This window comes from Citrus clementina, unplaced genomic scaffold (genome assembly GCF_000493195.1).
Source record: "Citrus clementina cultivar Clemenules unplaced genomic scaffold, Citrus_clementina_v1.0 scaffold_3, whole genome shotgun sequence".
Taxonomy (NCBI): Eukaryota; Viridiplantae; Streptophyta; class Magnoliopsida; order Sapindales; family Rutaceae; genus Citrus; species Citrus x clementina.
The window spans coordinates 44,583,683-44,608,879 of NW_006262339.1; the positions used below are offsets into that span (position 1 = coordinate 44,583,683).

The following is a 25,197-nucleotide window of genomic DNA, read 5'->3' on the forward strand; positions in this document are numbered from 1 at the left end:
CGGCTACTGGCGCTGCTGTCGATTGTGCTTGCATAAAGCAGCCATCAGAGAGCTATTAGTGGATCTAAATCAATCAAAAAAATGGCTGAGGTGCATGCCGCGAACAAACATGATTAAGTATAGATTGCTACAATTAATAGTTTTTGTTCTCTGGTCTTAGTTTTCCGTATTAGGATTTAAGAAAGATTTTAAGTATTACGTGAATGGAATTCGAATTGACTAGCAGTACTACTCACGAGCCACTGCAAATAAATAGCTTTGTTCCTAGAAAAGGACTAGTTATGCAATTAAATTAGCATTTCAAGTACGGTAAATTAAAAAGCCTTGGCAGATGGGCAATACTGGAAAAATTTCAGTACCTAATCACCTTTACCTTTCTCTGCTTTTTGTAACATGGCGAACGGTTACCCATAGATAGAATGGGTCTTGACTTTTGATGGACAATTAATCAAAATGGCCAATAAAACAAACAAGATAATAGAAGGCTTGCATCCCTATATTTAGTCCTCAATGAAAGTACACTCTGCCACGTCTTCTCGCTCAATTGGCCACACTCTCAAATCCTTCACTTGCTGATAAAATTTAGCTTCCGGGTATATCCTGTAATTGCTTGTTTCCCTTGGAAAAATAAAAAGTCAAGTTATGAGAACTAGATTTTCATATTCGTTGGTTGTTTCTTTCACAGTGTTGAGCTTGAGAAGCCAGTAATAGAGAGTGTGAATGGTACGGTTCAATGGGCAACAAGATTTAGAGCAAGATTTTCATGCTTTCATGTTAAAGAGTTTTAAGTTTGTGTTATGTCACAGGCAGAGTTGAATATTTAAAAAGCGAACAAACATGTTCGTACGGTTTGGCATTTACCTTAAACCAAGAATAAATAAATTGGCCAATAGAAACCCCAGAACCAAAAAGCTTGGAATGTTGTTTTCGTCTTCTCCACTTTCAAAAGAATTGAATTATGTATTGTATATTTCATGATTATTGGATTGAAGAAAAGTTGTGAGCCCTCTACTCTTGCCTTAGAAGACATGAAAATTGAAAGCTTAACTTTATTTTGGTATCTGCCAATGGGCTCTTCCCATTTAGTCGCCTGTCTTAAACACTTTGAAATGATTTTAATCACAATTAGAGGATCATTGGTTGCTTTGAGTCGTCCCTTTTGATATTAAATTAGTATGGAATCTTGCCTACATCATTTGAAATAATTTATATTTGACCTTCCAATTTGAACTTTGTAAGATAATGAGAGGAAAAATAGCTCACTTGTTTAACTCGATTTTTAGTGGGGTAGTTTAAATTTTTAGATTTTGGTCATTGACAGGTGCCTTAGTACTTCAGCAAGAGATAATTTTTCTTGGAAACACAATCATCCAAAGTTCAAATCTAATCTTAAAGAAAAAGACAAGTTACGCCTGAGTTTGCATATATCAAAGATTGTCACTTATGTTGCATACAAAAGGCCTATTAACAAACTAGTTAATAACAACCCAATATGGTGGAGGTGAAGGACGGCGGGTAAAGTTTGTAATTTTACTGTGTGTGTAAGCGAAGCCAAATGGAAACCAACAAATGAAAATCAAAGAGAGGAGTCCACTGCTGCTCTTCTCCTGGTTGTTTTGTTTGGTTTTCTTTCGGCGGAAAATGAAAAGGGATTTAAAAGCTCTATTTTTTTTTGGGGGGGCATAAAAACTGAAAACACTAATCACAAAAATGGTTATTAAATCAAAGCCACCTGATTATTGTTAGCAAAGCCACAAACTAAAATGATATATGCGTATTAGAAGTGTTTCTTTTTTGTTTTCGCTAACCTTAAAAAAGAATCCAAATGAAATTTAAAAAGATACTCCCTCAATTTTGAATTTATGATACATTCTTTATGTTAAATTGTTTTTCCTTTATTTCTTTTCGGCTTTATAACGTGTGGCAGAGTAAAAAGTTATGTAATTGTAGTGGGCTAAAAAGGTTCCCCTCTCTATAACACAAACAAAACGCACTAGCATACACAGAGACAGAGGCTATAAACCTCCCCTCCACTCTCTATGTCCTCTTGCTATAAATTTGCACCCACCCCTTCACGTCTCCTTCATGTTCACCTCTCTCTTTCTTTAGATTCCATCATATTTCTCTCACTCTGCTCTTCTTTCCGTTTTTCATCTACAAAGAGACCAAATTATGGGTATTAGTTGACTATAACTCTTTTGATCTCCAACTTCTAATTTGTTTTCACAGATTAATTGTTATTTTTCTCTTGCATTTATTATAATTAATCCACAACCACAAAAAAGCTCCCCCTGTTTCTCCCCTGTTTTGTTTCTTCAGCATTGTGTTTTGGATAACAAAAATGACATCTTCAAGTGTGTGTCAAGGGCTACAATCATGCCTTGAGCCCCTGCTCGTGGAACCACGAGTGTTGAGGCTCAATTTGGCTCCGTCGAAATCCATTATTTGTCCATCGATTCCTGCAAGCTCAGAACCACGCAACAAAGAAAACAAAACCAACACCATCAGAGAAACAAACAACAAGAACAATGATTTTAGTGATGACATGAAGAGTGACAAAAGTGAAGACACAGGTGGCTGGAGCTTCCTCCAATGTCTCTCCAAAGAAACAGCAGCTGCGCATAAGAAAGAGTACGTTCACCCTCTTGTTAAGCGCTCTGCTTCAATGCTGAGCGAAAAGAGCCTGGAAATGTGCACCGAGAGTCTGGGCAGCGAGACGGGTAGCCAAAATAGTTACCATGACATGATCACCGCCGATACCATGCTTATTAATAATAATAATACCTCGACAAAGCTGACCAGAGAAAGTTTTGCGTCCAAACGAACCAACCGTAGTACCGTTAGCTTCCCTCCTCCGTTAACGTCCATTAGTGGTTCAAATGGCGTTCAGGTGAGGCCTCACCGTGAAGGCGGAAGACTTGTCTTACAAGCCGTGACTGTGTCTTCTTCTCAGAGTTATTTTCATGCAGAACGTAGTGGTGGAAGGCTTAGGCTCTGTTTGGTCGTCAAGGATGCTGACCGTTCTCCCTATGAAGACGACCAAGTGGAAGAAGAGGGAGGAGGAGAAGAAGAAGATGATGATGAGGATGAAGAAGAAGAAGAAGAAGAAGAAGAAGAAGAAGAAGAAGAGTTTGATCATGGCGATGAAGTAGTTTGCTGCGAAGGCGACGAGGACACTGAAGGAACAACGGAGAACGTTAGGGGTGAAATTGGAATAGAAAAATTGACAAGGCCGAGCAGATGTAAAGAAGGTGGGCGTGGAGCTGGAAACAAATTGCTCTTTGAGCCATTTTGGGTGGCCACTTGATTCAACTTCCAAGCAGTTTTATTTAATTTTTCATTTCCACAAGGAATGGAAGTTAACTACTGTTCTCTTTCTATTTAATTCTCATATTTATATATCTATATATAATATTTATATTTTATCTATTTTCCTTTTCCTTATATTTTATCCACTACTAATTATTGTAGCCGTGGGAATTTCCGTATGGGATTTCGTATTATATGCTAATTGGTAGTTATTATCGTTATTGGGCTTGGTCCTCACTTCCTGGCTGGATGTGGTCCTTTTATTTCCTTTTTGTGTGCATGTGTTTTACTTTTTAAAATCACTTTTTATTGTTCCCAAAATGCCCTGGCTAACTGAGATTTATTACGCCCATCAAGCCAGTACTAACAGTTCGCCGACTGCCGTATTTGTGCTAATTATATTTATCTAATGCGCCACATTTAACGGAAGCAAAGGACACAAACTTTCAAGTTAATTTATGGTACTCGTATGCACCTCTTCCGCAAAAGTTAGGGCGCACAGTGTCATAAACTGACTGTTTCAGCAGTAAATACGTAAGAGTAGCTATCGTGTATCTTCCTCCCTCCATTGACGGTTCAGATTGTACAATCACAGGATCACCACGGCATAGGGATTGGACAGACTGCACATTGCACTGTGTGCATGGCTGGCAATTAATTTGGTACTTTTGAGTGATGCAATGGCGAACAGAATTGCAAGTTGAGGTGTACGTCAAGGGTACGAATGCCTGGTAACTATCAAAGGGTTTGGGCCCCGATAAAGAGAGCAACAAGCACTGACCTCACCTCATCAGTGATCACACACACACATGACCATCCATGTGCTCTTCCGTCTTCTCATCAAATTCTAACATGCTACATATCAACTGTTCACCAGCCACAATGGAGGGCCGGCCCCTCCATCTTTTATAAAAGAGCGCGGGGTGAGGTTAAAATGGTCATTTTCAGTGTAATTTCTGGGTTTTGGTAGGGAACATAAATAAAGATTCCCAGAGGAGTGATCATGAAAATGGGTAACGTTTTCTTAGAAGAGGAGGGCAGTGTCCAATCGTGGAGTTTAGGTATCCATATGTTAAGGTTGTTTTGGGGACAAAGGGGGAATTGATTGTCAACATGCATGTGCATCGTTATTTTTGTGTCAAAATCATATCATGTGCTTTTGAGAACCTTATGATCATGTCCTTTAATTTAATTCGCATATATTCTCTCACCATATCATTCTCAGAAATTATAAAGTAGGAAATATCTTCCGGCAATCAGCATGTCTCCGCAATTTTATGGCCATAGATATATGTGTGCTACTTACCGTACGCTTTATTTATAAAGATGCTTAAAAACATCAAATATATAAAGATATTTTCCCTACAAATAATCCCAAATTTGAAGTCTGGGCTGTTAAAAATTTTTACAATCTTGATGATCATCCACGTGAATTTCACATGATATTCGTGTGATCAGTGTTACAGGATATAAAGAATAAATGTCGTATACACAGTCCTATTAAGTTATAGCTTGTTATATACACGATCCTGTTAAGTTACAGCTTGTGTAACTTACAGCCCATCCAAAACTCATGCGGGTTCCACTATCTGTTCACTACTGTTGCATGTTTTAAACGGGTTGCTAGTTATAACCGACTATAACTTAGCAATTGCTATATATATAGGATTCGACTAAGTTACAACCGGTTGTAATTTACTCATCTCACATGAACAATAACATAACGGTAGAATCTATATTATTTTTATAAAAAGAATAAGTTACAACAGGCTGCAACTTAGCATTTGTCATATGTATATATATATATATATATATATATATAAGAAATGTTCAAATCAGAAATTTTAAAGTGCGGGAACTTCGGAGAAAATGTATAAACCGTGCAGTTTAAACACTTTAAGTTTTAAGCCTTTAAAATCCTGCGATTTTAAAGTTCTTCCAAACATTTCCCGCACTTTATGATCTCAGAAAAAAAAAAACTACTAATATATATATATATACATATGAAGATATGTTTATGACATAGAGCATAGTAGGAGGGTAGGTAAAGTATCCTTTTACTTGCGGCAGTGTGAGTAAATATTTTGACAGCTCTGGGGAGTCATGTGATCATTAGAGAAGCTGCAGTTGTGATACAAGCAAATAAATATCAATAGCAATGGCAAGCTAAAAAGCTAACCCATCAAACAAATTAATGTCGGGAATCAAGTATTGGAGAGGTCTTCCGCGTAGGTTCTTGAGAAAATATCGTCGAATTATACACATAAATTGAGATCGAATAGAATGTCGTTATCACTTCGTACGCAGCTCCATATCATTCACCAGTTCTCTAAGACAGTAGTACAACTCTTATCAAGTAGCTGCTTCGACACAACCGGAAGGTTTCACCTACGGTGTTGATGCGTCAACGTCACCTTTACCTTTGGCCATGCCTTAATTTCAATCTAATGTGTATAATTTTTTGGGTAATTTTTAAAAATCTCCCCTGAGGTTTGGGCTTGTTGCAAGTAGATGGCGAGAATTGATTTATTTGTAAAAAACCCCCTACCGTCAGTTAATTTTAACATTGACCGTTAGTTGACCGTGCAAAGACAATATTACCCTTAACAATAGTTTATAAACGAAAATAACTAAAAAAACCAAAATTATTAGCTATTTTACCCTCTTTCAATTATTGATATTTTCTTAAAGTTCCTATAAAAAAGTTAAAATTAAAAAAATTAAAAAAATTCTCTTTAAATTATTGATATTTCCTTAAAATTCCTACAAGAAAGATAAAATAAAAAATTTAAAAATGAAATAGTCATAATCTTTACCTATGATATTGTAAATTTTTGGAATTGACAAGGATAAAATTGTCAAAAAATAGGGTTTGTGCTTTTCGCACCAATAATTTTGGTTTTTTTTTAGTTATTTTCGTTTACAAACTATTGTTAAGGGTAATATTGTCTTTGCATGGTCAACTAACGGTTAATGTTAAAATTAACTGATGGTAGGGAGTTTTTTACAAATAAACCAATTCTCGCCATCTACTTGCAACAAACCCAAACCTCAGGGGAGGTTTTTAAAAATTACCCCTAATTTTTTTTTTACCAAGCAAATATTTATTTCATGTATCGAATAGAATTTGATTTATTTCATATATATATATATATATAAATTTGACGTGTTAATTTTATAGCATGTATCGAATGTGATTTATACAAAAAAAATTATGTATCCAACTATAAAAGTGTAGCATTAGTTGTTCGAGAATAAACGAGATGATCACTAGTCTGCTGCCGTCGGCGGGGTAGCAGTGATCAAGGACAGCGTGTGCCGCCTGGTCGCATATTACATGCGGAGCCATGTTCAATTTGAACAAGTTGTGTTATATCGGGATCGGACTGGTTTCACCTTTTACGCTTATTATTTGGCAAAGCTACACGTCCTTTATACATAATACATGCATACATATGGTATCTCTGCTCCCTCCGTGCACATTAACGATGACTATTCTATTATTTCATTTTATATATGATTTGGCTAGTATATACACAATTCTATGCCGAGCATTGAATGATCCTAAACTGAAACGTGAATATATATATATGTATGTATATGTTTTATACATATATATATTTTCATATACATACCTACATACATGCACACATACTAGCTAGCAAAAAGTTATTGGTCAGCGCAATCGGCTAGCGTGTCAAATTATTTTTGTTACATGCATGACATAAGGAGGACTCAAAATGAAAAGAATATATATTTCAAAATATGTCTCATTTTTTAATTAGGGTTTGTATTCTAGTTACTATGATATTTGTTAGGCTTTTCTTTTTTCTTTTAGTATTTTTTTTACTCAAGAGAATTCCTAAAAAAAGTTATTTATTCATATTTTACAAATAGAGAATTTGTAATGATTTCTTTTTGGACTTAGTTTATTCAAAAGAGAATATAACTTGCGGATAAAAATGAATACTTCTCTTATAAGAAATAATCACAGACTATATTCATTTTTTAATCACACAATTTTCTTTGCAAGTAGAGAATTTCTAGTATGAGAGAAATATATTTATTGAGAAATTGGATGTTGTTGGAGTTTGGGTGTAAGAAAAATACTAGATTAATTATAATAAATTTTCTCTCTTCATCTTTTTTAGCAATGATTTTTTTTTTCTGATATAAGAGTTTTCCACGTAAACTAACGTGGGACTAAAAAATTTCTTACGTATCCTTGCTTGTCCATGCTGGGTATACGTAGAGGAGGCAATGGTGGCATCTTCAACTTGAAGACAAATTAATCGATGCAAGACAGCCTCCCAATAATTTTGGAAAGAGATGAAGCTCCATTGGCGAGCAAAAAAACTAGCTATATATATATCGCTTGGTGACGATTATACCGACGATGGTGATAGTGCAATTAATTAATTGACACATACAAATATGATCATTATCTAATTTAGACCAACAGATAATACTAAACCGATGTGGAAAAGCAATTTTTTACTGGCTGTCAACTAATGCGCACATCATCGATCAGCACCAACACAAAAAGATATGTGTATGTGTGTGCGTGTGTGTATTAATTGATTAATTAGCCAATTCCATTCCAAAACAACGAAAGCAAGAACCCCACCACTCTGTCCGCCCAATCTTAGACACAAATAAACTAAAAATCCAAGAGTCAAAAAACGACATCTCAGAATATGACTTATTCTCCTCGTTGATATATATATATACGTATATATGTGCTTTAATTAATTGTCTCTCCGTGCATGATGATGGCTCAGGGCCCAGAGCTGAGTTGTCGTTGTCCAATTGCGTGGAAGACAAAAGCCATTACACCTGAAAACTGCACCACATAATACACATAATAAACTTTAGTAGTGGTCACTGGTCAGCTGCCTCATCGTGCCAACGCCAAGATTTTGTCAGCCCCATCGTTTTTTGTGGCTTTGCAATTCTACAAGCTACGTGTTAATTCGATCAACTTCATTGCCCTCCACAGGTTGTGTATGATTAATTCAACTTCCTTTCAATTCCTACGTTACCTTTTTCTCGGTCGTTGCTAATGGTACATATCCATGTCCCCAGCCTAATCCAATATTCTCTTACCTTGTTCTCTTTAAAGATGATCGATTGTTGTGGGTATATTTCAAATTTCAACTCGTGAATCGATTCAAATATTCTCAATCTTTCAACTTTTGGAAAGGTTTGTCGTTACTGTTTTGTTGTATTATTAATTGTTATTGATTTTTTTACAAGTTGTCCATAAACGTCCAGAATTTTCTTAAAGCTAGCCAGCAAGATCTAAACCTTACACCAGTCGATTTAATTCGGTAGATTGTGCTGAGCCGCAAATCTTAGAGTTAAAAAAAAAAATCATGAAAAATGAGGGCTTCAGCTGTAAATTATACGGTTTGATCCATCAAATGTATTTATTTATTTATTTAATTTTTTCAAGTTACATATGACTTTCTTAAAATTGTTATCTGCATATTATGATCTTCATCTTACCAAAATCTTAGCTAGCTCCGTCTTTTAGTGTTCAATGCTCCTTTTTATTAAGTTTCCGTTACATTCATGAAAATAAAACGCACTCAGTTGACAAGATTTAGTGAAAAAGTGAGTGTACTCCAGCACCCTTTCAGTCGACACACACACATGTATTACGGGTTCTCAAACTCTCGTGGATGAGCGAGGAGAGGGAGGATTTCTTTTACCATGACACTCTAATCACGTTTGTCATGCGAAAGACTGTAGATCTTCGATGCTTCATGCATGGAGCATAATATATATCAAGTAATAAGCGTTTGTATAGTACATGCAAGACGGGTTGTGCAACTAATCAATAATAAAACATTATTCATTGCAAGCATTATTATAATTTGTGTGAACTTAATTTCGTATTTTCGCAAAATATTATAAACCCAGGATTCCCTTTTAAGATGTTAGATAAGTGAAGAAAATATAGGGTTTCAGAGGATCCAAGACTGTATCAGACAGGGACCCACGTTCATATAAACCCTGAGATTCTGGATATCTGGTCTATGCTATGGGAAATGATGAGACTTACCTTGTCTTTTTCCAATTATTAAGTTTTTTTTTTTCACAACTTTATATTTGAAAAGAGTGTATATCTACACATATTCTTCGGCGAGCAAGTAGCAACTGTGCAACTTTGATGTCTTCGCTTCGATCATTAGAGGTGGCCCACTTGAAATCGATTGATCATATAATGTATCCCATTTTTATCATTGCCATGAGGAATCCCAACCGTCCATGTTTCCCACCTGCTAAACAAATTAATTACCTTTGATACCAAGCCAACACTTTTGTAGTAATTGCTATTAGCTATAATTGGTGGTTCAAGTTTGTAAAGTTTTTTTGACAAAAAGTACGTTACAGACAGCTTAAGGCTATAGTTTGGACTAACCAACCACTGGTCTTCTTGTTGCCTGGAAAAGTAAAAACAGCTGAATTTTCGTCTTTTTAATTTGCTAAATAGCACTTTAGCTTACACATGACCTGCATGATCTAAAAGCAGTAACAAAGTTGACTACAAAACTAGCAGCGTAGAGGTGTACTGATGACTGATGGGCCTCTTTTTCTTGTATTAGTAATGAAATTGAAATATGATTGGAGAAATATACAGTGTTGAACATGTGAACCTTTGCCTTCGGTATTCTTCTCTCATGGGTGACGTGATGACAAAAGATTCTACCCATAATGCAAGGAGAGCGTTCAATCAAAATAGCATGCGAGAAAGATTAGCATGCGGCTTCGCGGCTTGTGAGGATAAAAACAGACTGTAGAGACACAGGGACTGAGGCAGAGACTGGAACCTGAATCTAGTGGCGGGGTGGTTTGGTTTCTTCTTGGGGTTATGAATGATACGAGATCTTCTTTGACTATTCCTTCACCTAAGTTGATCTCTCAGAATCCAACCCTTTCAAATCAACTGGTTCTTTTTATGACAAATAATTCTCACTTCTTCACAGCATCTCCAAAGAAGATCTTCCATAATCAGCACCTCTTGACCTCTTCCTTCTTTATTTCAAAACGCTATCTTTTACCCCTTTATATTCAATCATTTAAAGACATATTTATAATTTATTTCAAAGTTACCACTCAGTAGCTTTAATTTTAAACCAGGACTCCATTGCTCAAGTGGCATACCCAACGGATGGGCACACCAAATCAAAACCACCAACATATAAACCCGACGCGCCCTGTTTTAATTAAACAATACAAAATTAGGCAGACATATCTTTTAGTTTATTCCAAGTTCGTATTCCCTTTCAATATTATGTTATTTAATAATTTACCCTATCATAGAACCGCATTATACCTCAGTGACTGTAATAAAATCGCCGCGACGACTCGGTTTGGCACAAGGGCTGTTACCGCTCCATACATAAAATTTTGTACGTGAAGATTACTAGGAGCAACACAATATTTGACTTTCCAGCTTTTAGGAAACAGTAAACAAACACACATACACGTCCTTACATACGGGAGACCTTAAATTCTTAATCAAACGCAGCAGCTGACAATTTCGTTCCTTGTCCAAACATTCTCCTACAATAACCATCAGCTTCGAAGTCTAACCCCTCACCATTCTCGTGGGCAGAACATCGTAAACTAATACCACTATTATAAAATTATAAGCAGCAAATACAGCCATGAATCCCAGATTACACTTGCTTGATGGATGGAAGCACTTTGATCATTGCATGTTTAAAATATCACCAAGTGTTGCGGGCAATACAACAAACAAATTGTCCGACAAGGTCCGCATACTATCCTAGATACCTCAACAAAGACCACTGGCACAAATAGCCAACGAGGTAATTGATCAGATTATACAAGCCCAACAACTAAGGAGTAAGATGCATCTCCAGGCTCCAGCCTCATTAAGGAGAAAAAAAAAAAAATTGGGTGAATGGAAAAATAAAAGAAAAAAGGAGGAACCAAAATATCTATACAAGCTTTTATCTCAAGAAAGCCAAAAATGTCGTGCGCAAAATTCAATGGATGGAGACAGAATCAACCATTTATTTAAGTCGCAAAGACTGCAGACAACAGTTGATTAATGGCCAAACCAGCAGACAAATCCGACTGCTAACTAGAGGAATTCCTTCTTGCAGCATAGGCTCGATAAGCAGCCAGTCCGACGACCGCAACAGCAGCCCCAACTATAAATATGCAAAATGGTAATCAGTACTATACAAGTCCATGTATGCATGTGTAGGAAATAAAGAAGAAGGAGAACAGGCACACCAGAAACAAACACAAGTGAGCTATTAACAAGGTGGCGGTAACGCTTCCGGTTCCTCCCAGTCTCAGTTTCAGGAATGTTCAAATGAGGGTGTTCAGCAGCCCATATAATTCTGCTAAATACATTATTCAGATCTTTCGATTTCATGCTTACAGGAATAGGGGGCTCTATTCCCAACTCCTGAGTAACCTGAAACAAAAATTTCGAAGTGTCAGTATACGTACTTCACCGGAAGCAACTATTACTAACTTTTGTTGAATGTTGGAAGGGTAATTCAGTCATCCACATAATTTTGAGCATGCAAAGACCAGGTAAAGAAAGTTAATCACCCTTGCTGAATCTTGTACTGCCATTGTATAAGGTTTCAGGTCATCTTTTGATGCAATAAGCAGGCATGGAACACCATAACCACTGTCTTCACCTAGCCTGGCAACCTCCACTAAAAGTTCTTTTGTTCTTTTCCATGAATATTCATCTGAGCTGAACATTACAAAATAATGCATTTCAGGCTATCTGAATATCCAAAGAATTAATGCATCAAGATAGAATAACAATTGGCCAGCAACATAAAAAGAAGGAAAAAGAGTTGGACGTATTGACAATGCAAGAGAAGTTTCATCCAAGTAATAAACTAAAATAATAGTGAAGTTCATAACTGACAGTCACTAGCTAATCCAATGATGCATGACCATCTTCATATCATCATCATGACAGGAGATATCTAGTTGCTATGGTACAAAGCAAGAAACTCACCTGTCATAGACAAATATGGTAACATCACAGCTGGCCAAAGCTTCCTTGTTGGACAGGATTTTTTTCACTCCTTCTTCTGGTATTTCTTGCAGAATAAGAGTCTTCTTATTTCCCTGTAAGGATAGTAATTTAACATTGGTCATTATATCAGCCATAATATGTATACACACACACAGATAGAGTACTGATCTGGTCCAGGATCCTGGACTTTATTAAAGTCCAGAAAGCTATGGTGTAAGAGCTTTTCTGGACTTTAACAAAGTCCAGGATCTTAGATATATCTATCTTTCTGTCTATCTATCTATTAGTCTTTTAGACCCAACAGTACTGGCACCACAATTGGGTCTAAAAGACTGATTTCAAACAAACACAATTTAAGAAATTTCAACCAAATAATAGGTACTGAAATTTTGAACTTCATTAAAGTTTGAGAGAAATAACAGCAAAGAAACCCTAGAGAATAACAAACTGGACTGTTGAAGAATGAGAAAGAAGTAAAAACGAAGAGCTTCGGTTTGGTATTACTGCAATTTTGAAAACCAAAATGGGCAATTGTTGTAACTCTCAGTTAGAATTAAAGAGTTAGCAAAATATTAAACATTTTCAAAAGCCTAGCCCTCAACTGGCTCTGCTAGGATTTTTGATGTTTTTGATATTAGCTGCATAGTTAATGATCATGTAAATAATGTAGATAAATAGGATATCCAAATTCAGTTATGTTTCACAGGGACATGTTAGAGAGCCTGTGAGAGTGGGTGATACGAAAGCAAGGGACAAGAATAGAGAAGTAACGGATGGTATTGTATTTCTACAATTGGTACTCACCCCAGGCTGGTCAACCACATTCACCGCATATTGCTCACCGGTTGTTGGGGCATAATTTTCTGAGAATGGCCTGTAATAGGTGAGATAAATTCATTGATTAAAGCAAAGAAGAGTGTAAACTGAAAAGTTAAAAGAAGCAGAATTAAAGTCCAGAAATAAAACCAATATTAACTGAACAAATAAAAAATGCAGATAGATGAAAATAACAAGATTATATTGGACTATGCTTAGTACAAATGGAAATTGGATCGACACCTTTCCAAGAATGAATTCAACAGTGCAGACTTTCCAGCATTTTGTGGACCAAAAAGGAGACAACGGAAAACATTTCTTTCAGTTTGTTGCTTCTTACGATCTACTGATCTTTTCCTAGTAACACGGAGTGCTGCAGCAGGATCACCACCGTATCCAACGTATATCAAATTTGCCAAACTGTGTCGCGGGTCAAGCAGAGTCATTAGAGCCCACTGCAATCACATGTTTAACATTACTGCTATTAACAGTAGTTACATTGATTCAAACAGTTGAATAAGTTACTAATCAGAAAAGTACAGAAGTCGATAATATAAGAAGAAAATCTCTTCTGTCTCATAAGAACCGATGGAAATATCATTTCAGTTTTGTGCTGATCCCGAAGTATATTATAAGTTTACAATTTTGTCCACATCATTAAACAGTAATATTACGAAAACTGGTTCCATAATGTATCCCACAGGGAGAGAGAACAATACTGACTAGACAAAGGAATATAAACTAAAACGTCCACCAGAGCACAGTGATAAAATAAGCCCACCCAAAAAAAAATAAAAATGATTGGTTTATCATGAACTCTATTAGAATTTGCCATATCAACCTACTGGAAGGACAAAATTAAAAGAGATAAGCATACAAACCTTAGACACGAAACCTTTGAGTGTTAAATTGCCCAGTGCTGTTGTCTCTGCAGCATCCTTGTATGGAGCTTCATCCCACGGACTGGATTAGCGTATATGCAGAAGAAATTGTATAATGGGAATTAAGATGGCACAGGATAAGGTCATTTGCAAAGTACGAGTACACAATTCTAACCCGTGTCATTAATAAAACTATTATATTCAGTTAACATTAAGGTGTAGACAGCCGAACAAGCTAAGAATGAGAAAGATTATTTGAAGTAAATAATGTATTGACGTTATCTAACTCGAAATTCTCATGCAAGGGGATACTTTCCCCAAGAAGATAAGTTGTCACAATTAAGCTTCGGATTCACCACCACAACAGACTTAATTAAAAAAATTAAAAAAGATATTCATTAAACCCAGGAAAATAAATGGTAGCTTGAGAAAATGAAGGATGGTACAAGATTTGTGAAATACAAATGTAAAGACTGATTATTGCTCACATAAATAATATCCCAAACGTTACAACTTCACAGGGTTTTACCTTGTTTGGAAGTAGCAATTGTAAAAACAAATTTCCTACACCCTAGTTGGAAATTAAACAATATAAAATCCTTATTTCATAAAAATAAAGGTCCCAAGCTTCAAAGGCTATCTATCATACACATCCGGGTGCACCCCGAGGGGGGGGGGGGGGATTACCATCAACATCTTCTGTTTGAAGGGCTAAAAGAGCTTGTTCTTGAACAGTGTGTTAAAAAGCCTTCAAAAGCAACAATGTGGCTGTCATTCAGAAGATGGAGATCGTGATTTTGAGGATGTCATCAAGAACAGGGCTTTACTAAAGAAGAGACAGGTAAAAATAGTTAATTCACTGATTAAATTCATTGCAGGATGATGGAGTGGATCAGGCTTGCAAAGAAAAAAGTTGGAAATTGAGCCACAAAGTTAGCTTTCGAGTGTAAAGATGTCAAGAAGCCTGTCATTTCTTGAACTAGACTAACAGCCAGTAGCCAAGTTCAAATATCTTCATGGACCAATATGACCACAGTTCAGAAAACAATTATTTCTTATTTTACCAATTATAACAGTGACCAATTATAACAGTGACCAATTAACTGGTGTATTTTTTAAGGTTGCAAATCCTGCCTAATGCGACAAACTATAGGACATAGCGCAATAAATGGAGAAGCGATGGCTGGAAACCAGATCCACCTTTCTGGTGCAGTTAAAAATAGATCCTCAAGCTCCGCAGGCCTCACTGCTCCATCCTAGTAATCATCAAAATTATAGCATTCAGAGATTAGGAGCAAGGCAATAGTCCACATCATAAAGAAAAAAAAACAGCATGGTGCAGACTCGATAAATATCAACTTGGCAGAGATTAGAACATACATTATCAATGTCATACAATCCGAAGATACCACGTAGGAATTCCACAGCTTCACTTGCCAGTTCCACACTCTACAAGATGGCAACTAGAGTAAATAACTCAAGAAAGGATAATGATTAGGTGTCCAGAAAAATTAAAAAAAGTATAATTGTCACGTGTGAATAAAACAGCTGGAAGCTAATCTTTCAAAAGGATGGATTTTCAAAAAAATTTATCAAGGATACTATGCAGAAAAAAGATAAAACTTAAGGATTTGGAGATGCAGCAAAAGATAAAGTTTCATTCTTCCTTGAACAGTACTCCTCTCCCATACTTTTTATCCACCATTCTACATTTTTGTCCTGTACAAAAAGTCGAAGATAATGATCCAGAATGTTCCAAGACTAACATTAACTGTTTTATTTTATTTTATTTTTTCTTTACTTTTCTGTAAAGATACATCTGAAAAACTAAAGTTAAAACATTTTAACGGTTCCATTATATGATATCAGAAAGCAAAAAACATGGACAATGTGATCAACAACTATATTACTAGGCTAACTTTCAACTTGAAAAGTATTAATAGTGACTGTGAAAACCAATCCCATCTTGAAACCAATATGAGGAACCACAAAGAAGCCTTAGAAAAAAACAATATACTTACTTATTATGTTATTCATGTCTAAGGCACTTAAGCAACAAAAAGGGTAATTTCATAAAACTGTCAGTGTATGCAACTTCTAATGTTGTAGTGTGATTTCATAAAACTGTCAGTGCATGCAACATCTAATGTTGTCTAGCAGGATATACCATAAGATTCTATTAAAGGAAGAGCAAACTAATCATGTATGAGAATAATAAAATAATTCCACAAGTTTCCATTGTTTTCTACAAAGATTAAAAAGACAGATCACAGTAAAATTTTGTATCAAGACTGAGAGTAAGATTATAGTAACTTTCCCATCAGCAACACATACCTGATCAGGAGAGAGCTTAGTTGGAACCGGAAGAAAATCATCCCTCAGTTCTAAATCATCCCCATAACCAAATTTTCTCAGAACAGCCCATGTAGTTTCAAGACGCCCTTTCTCAATGAAAAGAGCATGGAGGAAAAGGAAACCACTAAGGGTAAGACCAAGGTCATTGACTCCATCATGCTGCTTCTCTTGTACAACCCTCTTTACGCCTACTATTTCAGCAGGCTGTAATGGAGCATTAAAACATTTAACCTGTTTACCATGCAACGTGTCAGAACTTTAAAAGAAGAATGAAAATCTATCATAGCAAGAAATATTACCACAAAAAGGATACAAAACCTGAAACTCATTTAACTCTGCATCATTTAGGGCACCGTCCATGTCATGATCACAGATAATAAATATCCTTTTCAATGCCCTGACGCACCGAGGTTTCAAAGTTTGTTCATCGTGATCAAACAATGGAGCTGTTGGATGAAGTACTGCTTTTTGAGCATAATAGAAAACATCAGGGACCTACAAAGAAGGAAATTTTAGTTAGTTGAGTTAAAAATGACAAGATTGTAGACCAATTGACCAAACAAAACAAATACATTAATCTAAGCAAAATCAAGATAAGGATACATCCATAAACTGCCATAAATCATGAAAGAAGATCTTCCATGGCAAGAAAAGCAAGCTAGGTCTATACTTATTCCAGGCAGACACGCCCCCGGGCTTTCTGGCTTGGGCAATGCACTATCTTTATCCTTTCTGGTTTTGTTACTTTGTGATGCTTCGGCTAGTTTTTATTTTTGGCAAAGAAGAATTTGTCTTGTATCACTTTGAAGTATAACATCTATCTGTTTTATTTCTATCAAAATTTTGTTCCATCATTACTAGTATTAGAGCGGTGCTGGAAATTTCCTAATGCCTACAGCTATAAGTAAACTAGCAGAGATAAGACCAAAACTCCAGAACTGAATTCATACAAATTCACAGTCCAAATGCATAACTTGTGACAACAAACAAAATCCGGGAAACAAAAAGTAAAGGCATCTTGAATCTTGATGTACCTGAATCATAGTAGTTGCAGAACATTCTACACAAGTTTCAATCTCCCTGAACTGTTGCATGATTGGTCCCATAACCTCCTCGAGGCTTGTGGCATTATGATCACCGCGCAGATCTAGCTTACACCCAGCTACAATTATGGGCACCTTAATCTATGCAAGTTCATAACACAATATATGAAAAGAAGAACACCATTTCCACAAGATGGCATGTTAAAAAATGTATTCATGTTAGAAAAGTTGTGCAAACTGCAAACCTCTAAACGACGAAGCTCTGGGAGCCAATAGGAACTCAAACGAGAAAGAGTTGATTGCTGATTACATGCATATGTTAACACCACAGCATCTGCTCGCTTCAATTCTTCATTAAGCTTACCTTTATTCTCCAAGCTAAAAATCAAACAGTTAGCAATCACATAGAAATGAAAGCATCATTCGTTTTGCTTTAATTATATAACTGATTATTATATAAACAATTTCGAATCAGAAGCAAAACCTCCAAATTATATAAAATACTAAAACAGTTCCAGTTCGAAGATTTCGTATCTTCCGCATATACAGACTTAATTCAGATACTCTTAATACGATCAGTATAAACGTATATGGATACAAGTGTGAAGTATTTGCGTACCTGGAAGAGGTGTCAATGATAGTGACGGGGACACGATCGGGATAAAAATCGGGCGGCAGGCGCGTAGGAGCGTGGACCGGTGGGACCTTCTCAGGGACCGACTCGGTTGCGGCCGCCGCTATCAGACTCGATTTTCCAGTGCCTCGATCGCCAACAACCACCACTCTCACGCCGGTTCGGCTACTGGAGCCTGAACCACCAGGCATTGATTTATTTTAAATTATGAGGGAGAGAGAGAGAGAGCGAGACGGAAAATAATATTAGTAAGAGGGGTTTCCGCTTTTAATGAGATCGGTGAGAGCAAATAAATAGTGTTTGTTTATTTAGTGAAGGCCTGAAACGGATTTTTAGTGCGAGAGAGTGAGCATGAGAGAGAGAGAGAGAGCGAGAGGGAGAGGGTGGCTGGGTGGGGCGCAAATTCGTGGGTAGCAAGTTGTGAAGTTTTGTGGCGGATTGCGTTTGCGTCGTGTACAGTAAGTTGGGAGTCGCTGCATTTACTTGCTACGTGTCGGTGGGCAATTGGGCCTGTCTGTGACTTAGCCTAGTTTGCGACGCAGCTACATAATAGCTCAGGTGCTTGGCACGTGATCTGCTAAAAATGAATGCCGACCCAAACCCTGAAAGGTTGAAATGCAGTCACGAAGGCAGTCCAGGGTTTAAGCAAAATGTTCCTCCGCTCACTTGGCGCAACCCTCGCGGCCGCCCGCGTTTTCTCCACTAAAGCAGCGAAGATAACAACCCTCGGCTTAGCAACAGAAAAAAAAGGAGCAGGTGGTCGAGACACGCTGGGCCGCAGACTTCTAAGCCTGGTGTACGCAAAACGCAGTGCAGCGATCACCATGAGGAAATGGAAAGAAGAAGGCCACACGGTGCACAAGTACGAGCTCAATCGTATCGTCAGAGAGTTGCGCAAGCTCAAGCGCTACAAACACGCGCTCGAGGTCTGTATAATTTCTTGTTTCTTTTTTTTTTTTTTTTGAAAGAAAGAAATTATGTTTGGTGATTGTCATTCTGATTTTAAATTGAATTAGTTTTATTCTCCATTAGAAATTAATTTTTTTTTCTGCTTTTCATTGATACCAAGACCCTAAAGAAGTTTACAGTTATTTTGATGTTTACTTATATAAATGTTATTGGTCACAGAGTGGGAGGTTCGGCTTATAGTTTCTTGAGTGGTTAGCAAATTATAGATGGACACATTGTTACACCCAGTCATCAAGCTGATATCCGACTACTGCTAATAGTATTAAGAGCAGTCGAAAAGAACTTACAGAACGCATGACCTTTTGTGTTTAACTTGCACACTGCATTTGGCCTTTCTTTGAAATGAGCTGCTTGCTAAAATAAGTTAATGCAGTAATCTGGCTGGTCCTGGATTTGATTACTAGGTTTATCGACTTTGAACTTTGCAAAAATATCCTTTGACTGTGGACCATGTGTTGATGACATGGGTTAGATTATTTTTGTAGGTATGTGAGTGGATGGAATTACAGTATGATATCAAGCTGGTATCCGGTGATTATGCTGTGCACTTGGATTTGATTTCAAAAATTCGCGGTTTGTCTAGTGCAGAAAACTTTTTTGAGAATCTTCCTGATAAAATGAGAGGTCCAGACACTTGTTCGGCTCTTCTTCACAGTTATGTCCAGAACAAAAAGTCTGCTGAAGCTGAGGCTCTGATGGAGAAAATGTCAGAATGTGGGTTTTTGAAATGCCCCCTTCCTTATAACCACATGCTAAACCTGTATATTTCCAATGGGCAATTAGATAAGGTTCCTCAAATGCTTCAGGAGTTAAAAAAAAACACTTCTCCTGATGTCGTAACCTATAATTTATGGTTAGCTGCATGTGCCTCGCAAAACGACAAAGAAACTGCAGAGAAAGCCTTCCTGGAGCTAAAAAAGACAAAAATTGATCCAGATTGGATATCATATAGTACGTTAACCAGCTTGTACATCAAAATGGAACTCCCTGAAAAAGCAGCAACTACTTTGAAGGAGATGGAGAAAAGGACATGTCGGAAAAATCGAGTTGCTTATTCGTCCCTGCTCAGTTTGTATACTAACATGGGGTATAAGGACGAAGTGCTTAGAATTTGGAAGAAGATGATGTCGCTCTTCGCTAAAATGAATGATGCTGAGTATACTTGCGTGATATCTTCGCTTGTAAAACTGGGGGAGTTTGAGAAAGCTGAGAATATCTATGATGAGTGGGAATCTATTTCAGGGACTGGTGATCCTAGGGTTCCAAATATACTTCTTGCAGCTTATATCAATAGAAACCAACTGGAAATGGCTGAATCATTTTACAACCGGCTGGTGACAAAAGGCATCAAGCCTTGTTACACTACTTGGGAACTTCTTACATGGGGCTATTTAAAGAAGGGACAAATGGAAAAAGTTCTAGAGTGTTTTAAGAAAGCTATTGGTAGTGTCAGAAAATGGGTTCCTGACCACAGGTTAATTACAGCAGCATATAACAAACTAGAGGAGCAAGGAGATATTGACGGGGCAGAGCATTTGTTAGTCACTCTTCGGAATGCTGGCCATGTGAGTACTGAGATATATAATTCGTTATTAAGAACTTATGCAAAAGCTGGTAAAATGCCACTAATAATCGTGGAGCGAATGCAGAAGGACAATGTTCAAATGGATGCAGAAACCCAGAAGGTTTTAAAAATAACGAGTGAAATGCCTGTGAGTGAAGTTTCAAGTATATTTTCTTAGGTGAAACTCAAATAATAATTTCTTTGATATAAGTGTAGGCTTCACTTGCTTTCAATCAAAATGGAGGGTTAATAGTTCCTGATGTTCTGGGTGTTCAACTTGATTGTTTTTGTTGTGAATGGATGACCATTATGGAAATTCAGGAAAAGTTACCATTCCTCTGAAGTTTGGTTGCTTTGTGTTGAAACTCAACCACCCTTAATGTTGTGGCACTCTGCCACTCTCCAATCCCAGCCTTTTGAAGAAAATGTTGAAGGCTGGGAAAACCCCTAGATGGTCGCTTCCCCCCCCTTCCTTTTTTAATTAACTTCAAGTGAGCACTCCGCTGGGCAACAGGGCACGTTTCCTTGTAGTTTTAGTTACTATCAAATTCTGACTCCTTTAATGCCACAAATTGAGAGGTGATGGTGTAATTGTTAAAAAAAAAAATTACCCATTATGAAAAGGTTCAATGGTTCCACAATAGAAATATATTAATCTGACCTGCCAATTCGATGCGTGTGTAAATTGGACTTGATGCCATTTAAGTTATGGTGCCCAGATAATCTGTTCTAGTTGGGTTGACCAACCATTAAATTGTTGGTATGTCAGCTGGGTTACTACTTCATTATTAACAGGATTAAAAAATGAGATCGGATAAATGCCCCTCCAAACAAACAAGAGTGATGATCACATATGACAAAACCTATTGTGGATTTGTTATTTTATCAAACCAAATCTGCAATTATCTTAGTTTCTAACTTACCGATGACTTAGTAGCTCACCAACATCATCATAACTTTATAATCTCCATAAATTGGAAATGTAGAAAAAGGATACATTAATGGTCCCACAATTATGGCATGATCATCAAGCCTGATCCTGTAACTTTATACTTGTTTTTTTTTACACTTGTATGTATATTACGAGCCGTGGCCGCATACCACTTGTATGGTGGTGGGTTGGTGAGGTGGTTAGGAAAGAGGAAGAAACAACCCGCTGCGCATAAATATACATAAAACTGAACAAAGATCTACCACAATAATGGAAAAGTTTAACAAGAACAGGGCATGAAAATATAATAAAAATAGAAGAGGATAGGTCATGGAGAGTGGGGTAGCAGGACATTACGTAAAGATCAACCTCAACTGCACCAACCGAATGGAAAGGAGAGGGGTTTACCGAACCCAACCCGGCCCATGTGTGTTATTCGGGTCTCCTAGTTCTTGACCGCTTATTTGAAAGACTGAATTGACCCTCATTTGTGCATGACATTGGCAATCACCCGAGTGCTCATAAATCAGTTACTAATAACGTTTAACCACCCATTAATGAATTAACATTGCGGGAGTTTGAATCAAATTTTACTGCATTCCCTCTCAAATAGTTAAAACTGACGCATTTGACTGGAATTTAGTCAACCTCTCCCTCTTGAGTAATTTAAGAATACGGTTTAAAAAATTACCAAAATCAAAGCCGTGGAGTGCCCAAGCAAAAAGTAACGTGGTTTTTATGCGTAAAATTAGTCGGGAAATCAAGGTCAATTAAACAAATCGTACGTCAGCGCGGGCACGGCATGATGACGCGTGTCCAAAACAACGGCTCGTCGATGAAGCTGTAGCTTTTTCCACGCGCTTAGAAGGAAAGTGGGATTGAATCTCCCTGCGAAGGAAAGCCAATCTCTAATAAAATAAGATTATAAAAATGTCTCCACGTTTCCTCTTCCACGTCCCTATTTAGTTGAGTTGCAGGTTAGAAGTTGGAGCCCGAAACACTGATCTATTCGAGAACAACAAAGTAGAAGCCTCGGTTCTGTTTTTCTTCAATGGCTCTTGCTGAAGATGGGGAACTTGGGTTCGAAGAAGGAATGTCTTGGCTGCCTTCTCAAGTTTTAGATGAAGCGTTTCCTGATACTACTACTAATATTAATAACAAGGTAAGGTCTCATGCATTAGCATTATGCTCTGCGAAAACTTATTCTTGTTTAATTCATTGAATGTGTTTTTCTTCCCCCCTTTTTCTTGCAGAGACATGTGAAGAAGCAGCTTCATCATCATCATTATCGTCCTAAATTGCCCGCGGAAACACTTCCGCAGGTATTTATTCATTCTTCCTCTCATCTTGCAACTCTTGTTCTGCAAAGAATATACCCATTTATTTTTCTTAATGAGAAAGTATATTTTGGCTACTCTTGTGTTATTTCCTCAACCGTTGGATTCTTGCCATATGTTTTCCTCAATCAATCATGTAGGACTACACTATATATATATACACATGACGAAAATCCAATGAGTGGCAACCACACAAGGAATATATATTTATGGTCTTCAATACATTATTTTAGTAAATTTGTTGCCTAGATAAGGAGCTTGTTTCCTTCTTGTAACTACGGGAGAGAAGATTTTTTATGAAATCATTGAACCATTTACTACTAACCAATAAGATATATATATATATATATATATATATATATTTTCTAGCTGGGAAATCTAAGAAAATTCAGAAAGGGGTTTTAGAAATTTTGTATGATTTATGGATTGTCTGCGGCTCTGCACTTTATTATATATGTGCAGCAATGTTCAATCTAATACCATCAAAGATATCCAGCGTTATATACGATTTGGAGCGACTCCCACCTGTTTAGCAAACACCATAATTAAAATTGGAGCATGTTGATTTTCTTATCTAGATGAAGACTGCTGCCATCGTTTGCCCTATATATAGACAGCACTCGTTATCTTAATTTTTCATTAGGTGCATGGAAAGAGAACTCACTGAGTCGCCTGGGTGTGTGTTTCAAAACTTGTATATTCATTAGTATCATTGCTATATTAGGCTCAATGATTTATCTATAACCGAAAAGCATGTACACTACAATTCATCGAGCTGACATAATAGAGTTGAGTACTGCATTTGTAACTCATCAGAGAATTTACTCTACTTAAATGTACAAGTACATGATTATATATGATGTGACAGAACCACCCATGCATGCATACACATGAATCTTACCTTATATAGAATTAATTTATTATTGGTTCATTTTCCCAAATGAAATGTGACATCAGCACTCCAAAAATAGTGGAAGAGCATATCATAGACCAAAGTATCCTACGAACTGGGCAACAAGAGGATCTGGAATGCAAGCTATTTTTTTAGAGTCTGGTCAAAGATCTTGCGGGACTGGAGTTTTCTTACCACAAAGGGCAGGCACCGACATCCAACCAACCAGAAAACCAGGTAATATTTATTATACTACTGCTCTTATCAAATCTTTGAAATGAGAAAATTTAATGGCAAATTTAAACGTCACAATCTATCCTGCAAGGAAGGCAACTGAAATGTTCTAATCACCTAACATATCGATATACCTTCCGATTGCTATTGACCAATTGGTCTAATTAATAAGTCATTGCTAACAATCTTTCAAATTTATTTCTTCTTGTTCCTTTTTCTTATTGGTTAAAACATTTGTTTTCTGCAGCTTGCTCTCCTGTCCTACTTCCTTCCCGCGTTGTACAAGCTCTCAATCTCAACGTGCATGAAATAGGCTTACAAATTTCACCTCGAAAAGGTTCCTATTTTTATTATCTAACATGGATATTGTGTTGTATCAATTATATCTTCTCTTATATGGTTGATTATTAACAGGAATAATCTATCTATATGTGCAGATTCCAAAACTAATAAATCAAAAGCTGGGGATTGCAGTTCGATTAAAAATAAAAGTGGCAATGATGTATCAGGAAAATGCAGTGTGACCTCACAGCATCAGAATTCTTCAGCGGAGATTTTTCTTCCAAAGGAATGGACTTACTAGCCCCCAAGTTATCGAGTGGGGGCTGCTGCTGTTACCATAAACATTCCATAAAAGCAAAAGCTCCTAAATTGATTGCTGTGCTGTTTGATTCCATCCTGTCATCGGGTTGTGCAGTTTAAATAATTAAAAACAGCACAAAATCTCACTCAACATGTCGATGTTTATTCGTTGCAATATAATTAATTTATATATTATAATTACATGCTTTCATCACTTTACTGATTTACATACATGGAGTCTTTTACCTTTTTTCCTATGTTTAAATTAAGATGCGTACGTTTAATTGATCAAATAGTATCACACTTTGCCACAAGTAGGGATGGCAATGGGGAGGGGAGGGGAGGGGACCAATCTTCCTGTACCCGTTTCTGATATTTTGCGTATGTCCATGTCCCCTCCCCATCCCGTCAAAATTATTTAAGAGAATCTTCATCCCCTCCCCGAATAATAACAGGGGATCCCCGAGGGTTTCCGATCCCTGAATAACTAATACATTTTTTTGTTTTCGATTTTGAGTTAGTCATATTAAAATAAAAAATTCAAATAAAAGTAAAGTTCGAAATATATCTTACATTAATATCCATTACAAAAGTCACGTACATT

The 25,197-nt window shown here is 36.8% G+C and overlaps 4 protein-coding genes across 4 annotated transcripts; 3 read left to right on the forward strand and 1 right to left on the reverse strand.

The window, feature by feature from the left end:
- Positions 1 to 1,960: 1,960 nt before the first annotated feature.
- On the forward strand, positions 1,961 to 3,359 carry LOC18049457 (protein FANTASTIC FOUR 1). The gene has a single exon (XM_006444017.2). It carries the CDS (start codon positions 2,342 to 2,344, stop codon positions 3,305 to 3,307), a length of 966 nt encoding a protein of 321 aa, XP_006444080.1. The 5' UTR covers positions 1,961 to 2,341; the 3' UTR covers positions 3,308 to 3,359.
- A 7,581-nt stretch (positions 3,360 to 10,940) lies between these two features.
- On the reverse strand, positions 10,941 to 18,521 carry LOC18049458 (mitochondrial Rho GTPase 2). Its single transcript, XM_006444018.2, has 14 exons — positions 18,070 to 18,521; positions 17,696 to 17,828; positions 17,442 to 17,591; positions 16,726 to 16,902; positions 16,387 to 16,638; positions 15,433 to 15,501; positions 15,253 to 15,308; positions 14,053 to 14,134; positions 13,415 to 13,626; positions 13,160 to 13,229; positions 12,335 to 12,447; positions 11,911 to 12,061; positions 11,584 to 11,770; positions 10,941 to 11,498 (listed from the first exon to the last, which is right to left on the reverse strand). Exons 1-14 carry the CDS (start codon positions 18,273 to 18,275, stop codon positions 11,425 to 11,427), a joined length of 1,932 nt encoding a protein of 643 aa, XP_006444081.1. The 5' UTR covers positions 18,276 to 18,521; the 3' UTR covers positions 10,941 to 11,424.
- A 164-nt stretch (positions 18,522 to 18,685) lies between these two features.
- On the forward strand, positions 18,686 to 21,273 carry LOC18049459 (pentatricopeptide repeat-containing protein At4g02820, mitochondrial). The gene is made up of 2 exons (XM_006444022.2): positions 18,686 to 19,010; positions 19,539 to 21,273. Exons 1-2 carry the CDS (start codon positions 18,735 to 18,737, stop codon positions 20,793 to 20,795), a joined length of 1,533 nt encoding a protein of 510 aa, XP_006444085.1. The 5' UTR covers positions 18,686 to 18,734; the 3' UTR covers positions 20,796 to 21,273.
- A 1,292-nt stretch (positions 21,274 to 22,565) lies between these two features.
- On the forward strand, positions 22,566 to 24,756 carry LOC18047503. Its single transcript, XM_024189518.1, has 5 exons — positions 22,566 to 22,710; positions 22,802 to 22,870; positions 23,843 to 24,014; positions 24,259 to 24,348; positions 24,449 to 24,756. The coding sequence occupies exons 1-5, from the start codon at positions 22,600 to 22,602 to the stop codon at positions 24,592 to 24,594; spliced, it is 588 nt and encodes a 195-aa protein (XP_024045286.1). The 5' UTR covers positions 22,566 to 22,599; the 3' UTR covers positions 24,595 to 24,756.
- Positions 24,757 to 25,197: the final 441 nt, after the last annotated feature.

Excerpts from the sequence above, each read along its gene's own strand:
- LOC18049458 (XM_006444018.2), bottom strand. The coding sequence starts at position 18,275 with ATGCCTGGTGGTTCAGGCTCCAGTAGCCGAACCGGCGTGAGAGTGGTG. Across the intron at positions 17,829-18,069 it reads ATCATTGACACCTCTTCCAG|CTTGGAGAATAAAGGTAAGC; the intron begins GTACGCAAATAC and ends TTTGATTTTTAG. Across the intron at positions 15,502-16,386 it reads CTAAGCTCTCTCCTGATCAG|AGTGTGGAACTGGCAAGTGA; the intron begins GTATGTGTTGCT and ends GCCATCTTGTAG.
- LOC18047503 (XM_024189518.1), top strand. The coding sequence starts at position 22,600 with ATGGCTCTTGCTGAAGATGGGGAACTTGGGTTCGAAGAAGGAATGTCT. Across the intron at positions 22,711-22,801 it reads CTACTAATATTAATAACAAG|AGACATGTGAAGAAGCAGCT; the intron begins GTAAGGTCTCAT and ends TTTTTCTTGCAG. Across the intron at positions 24,015-24,258 it reads CCAACCAACCAGAAAACCAG|CTTGCTCTCCTGTCCTACTT; the intron begins GTAATATTTATT and ends TGTTTTCTGCAG.
- LOC18049459 (XM_006444022.2), top strand. The coding sequence starts at position 18,735 with ATGTTCCTCCGCTCACTTGGCGCAACCCTCGCGGCCGCCCGCGTTTTC. Across the intron at positions 19,011-19,538 it reads GCTACAAACACGCGCTCGAG|GTATGTGAGTGGATGGAATT; the intron begins GTCTGTATAATT and ends TTATTTTTGTAG.
- LOC18049457 (XM_006444017.2), top strand. The coding sequence starts at position 2,342 with ATGACATCTTCAAGTGTGTGTCAAGGGCTACAATCATGCCTTGAGCCC.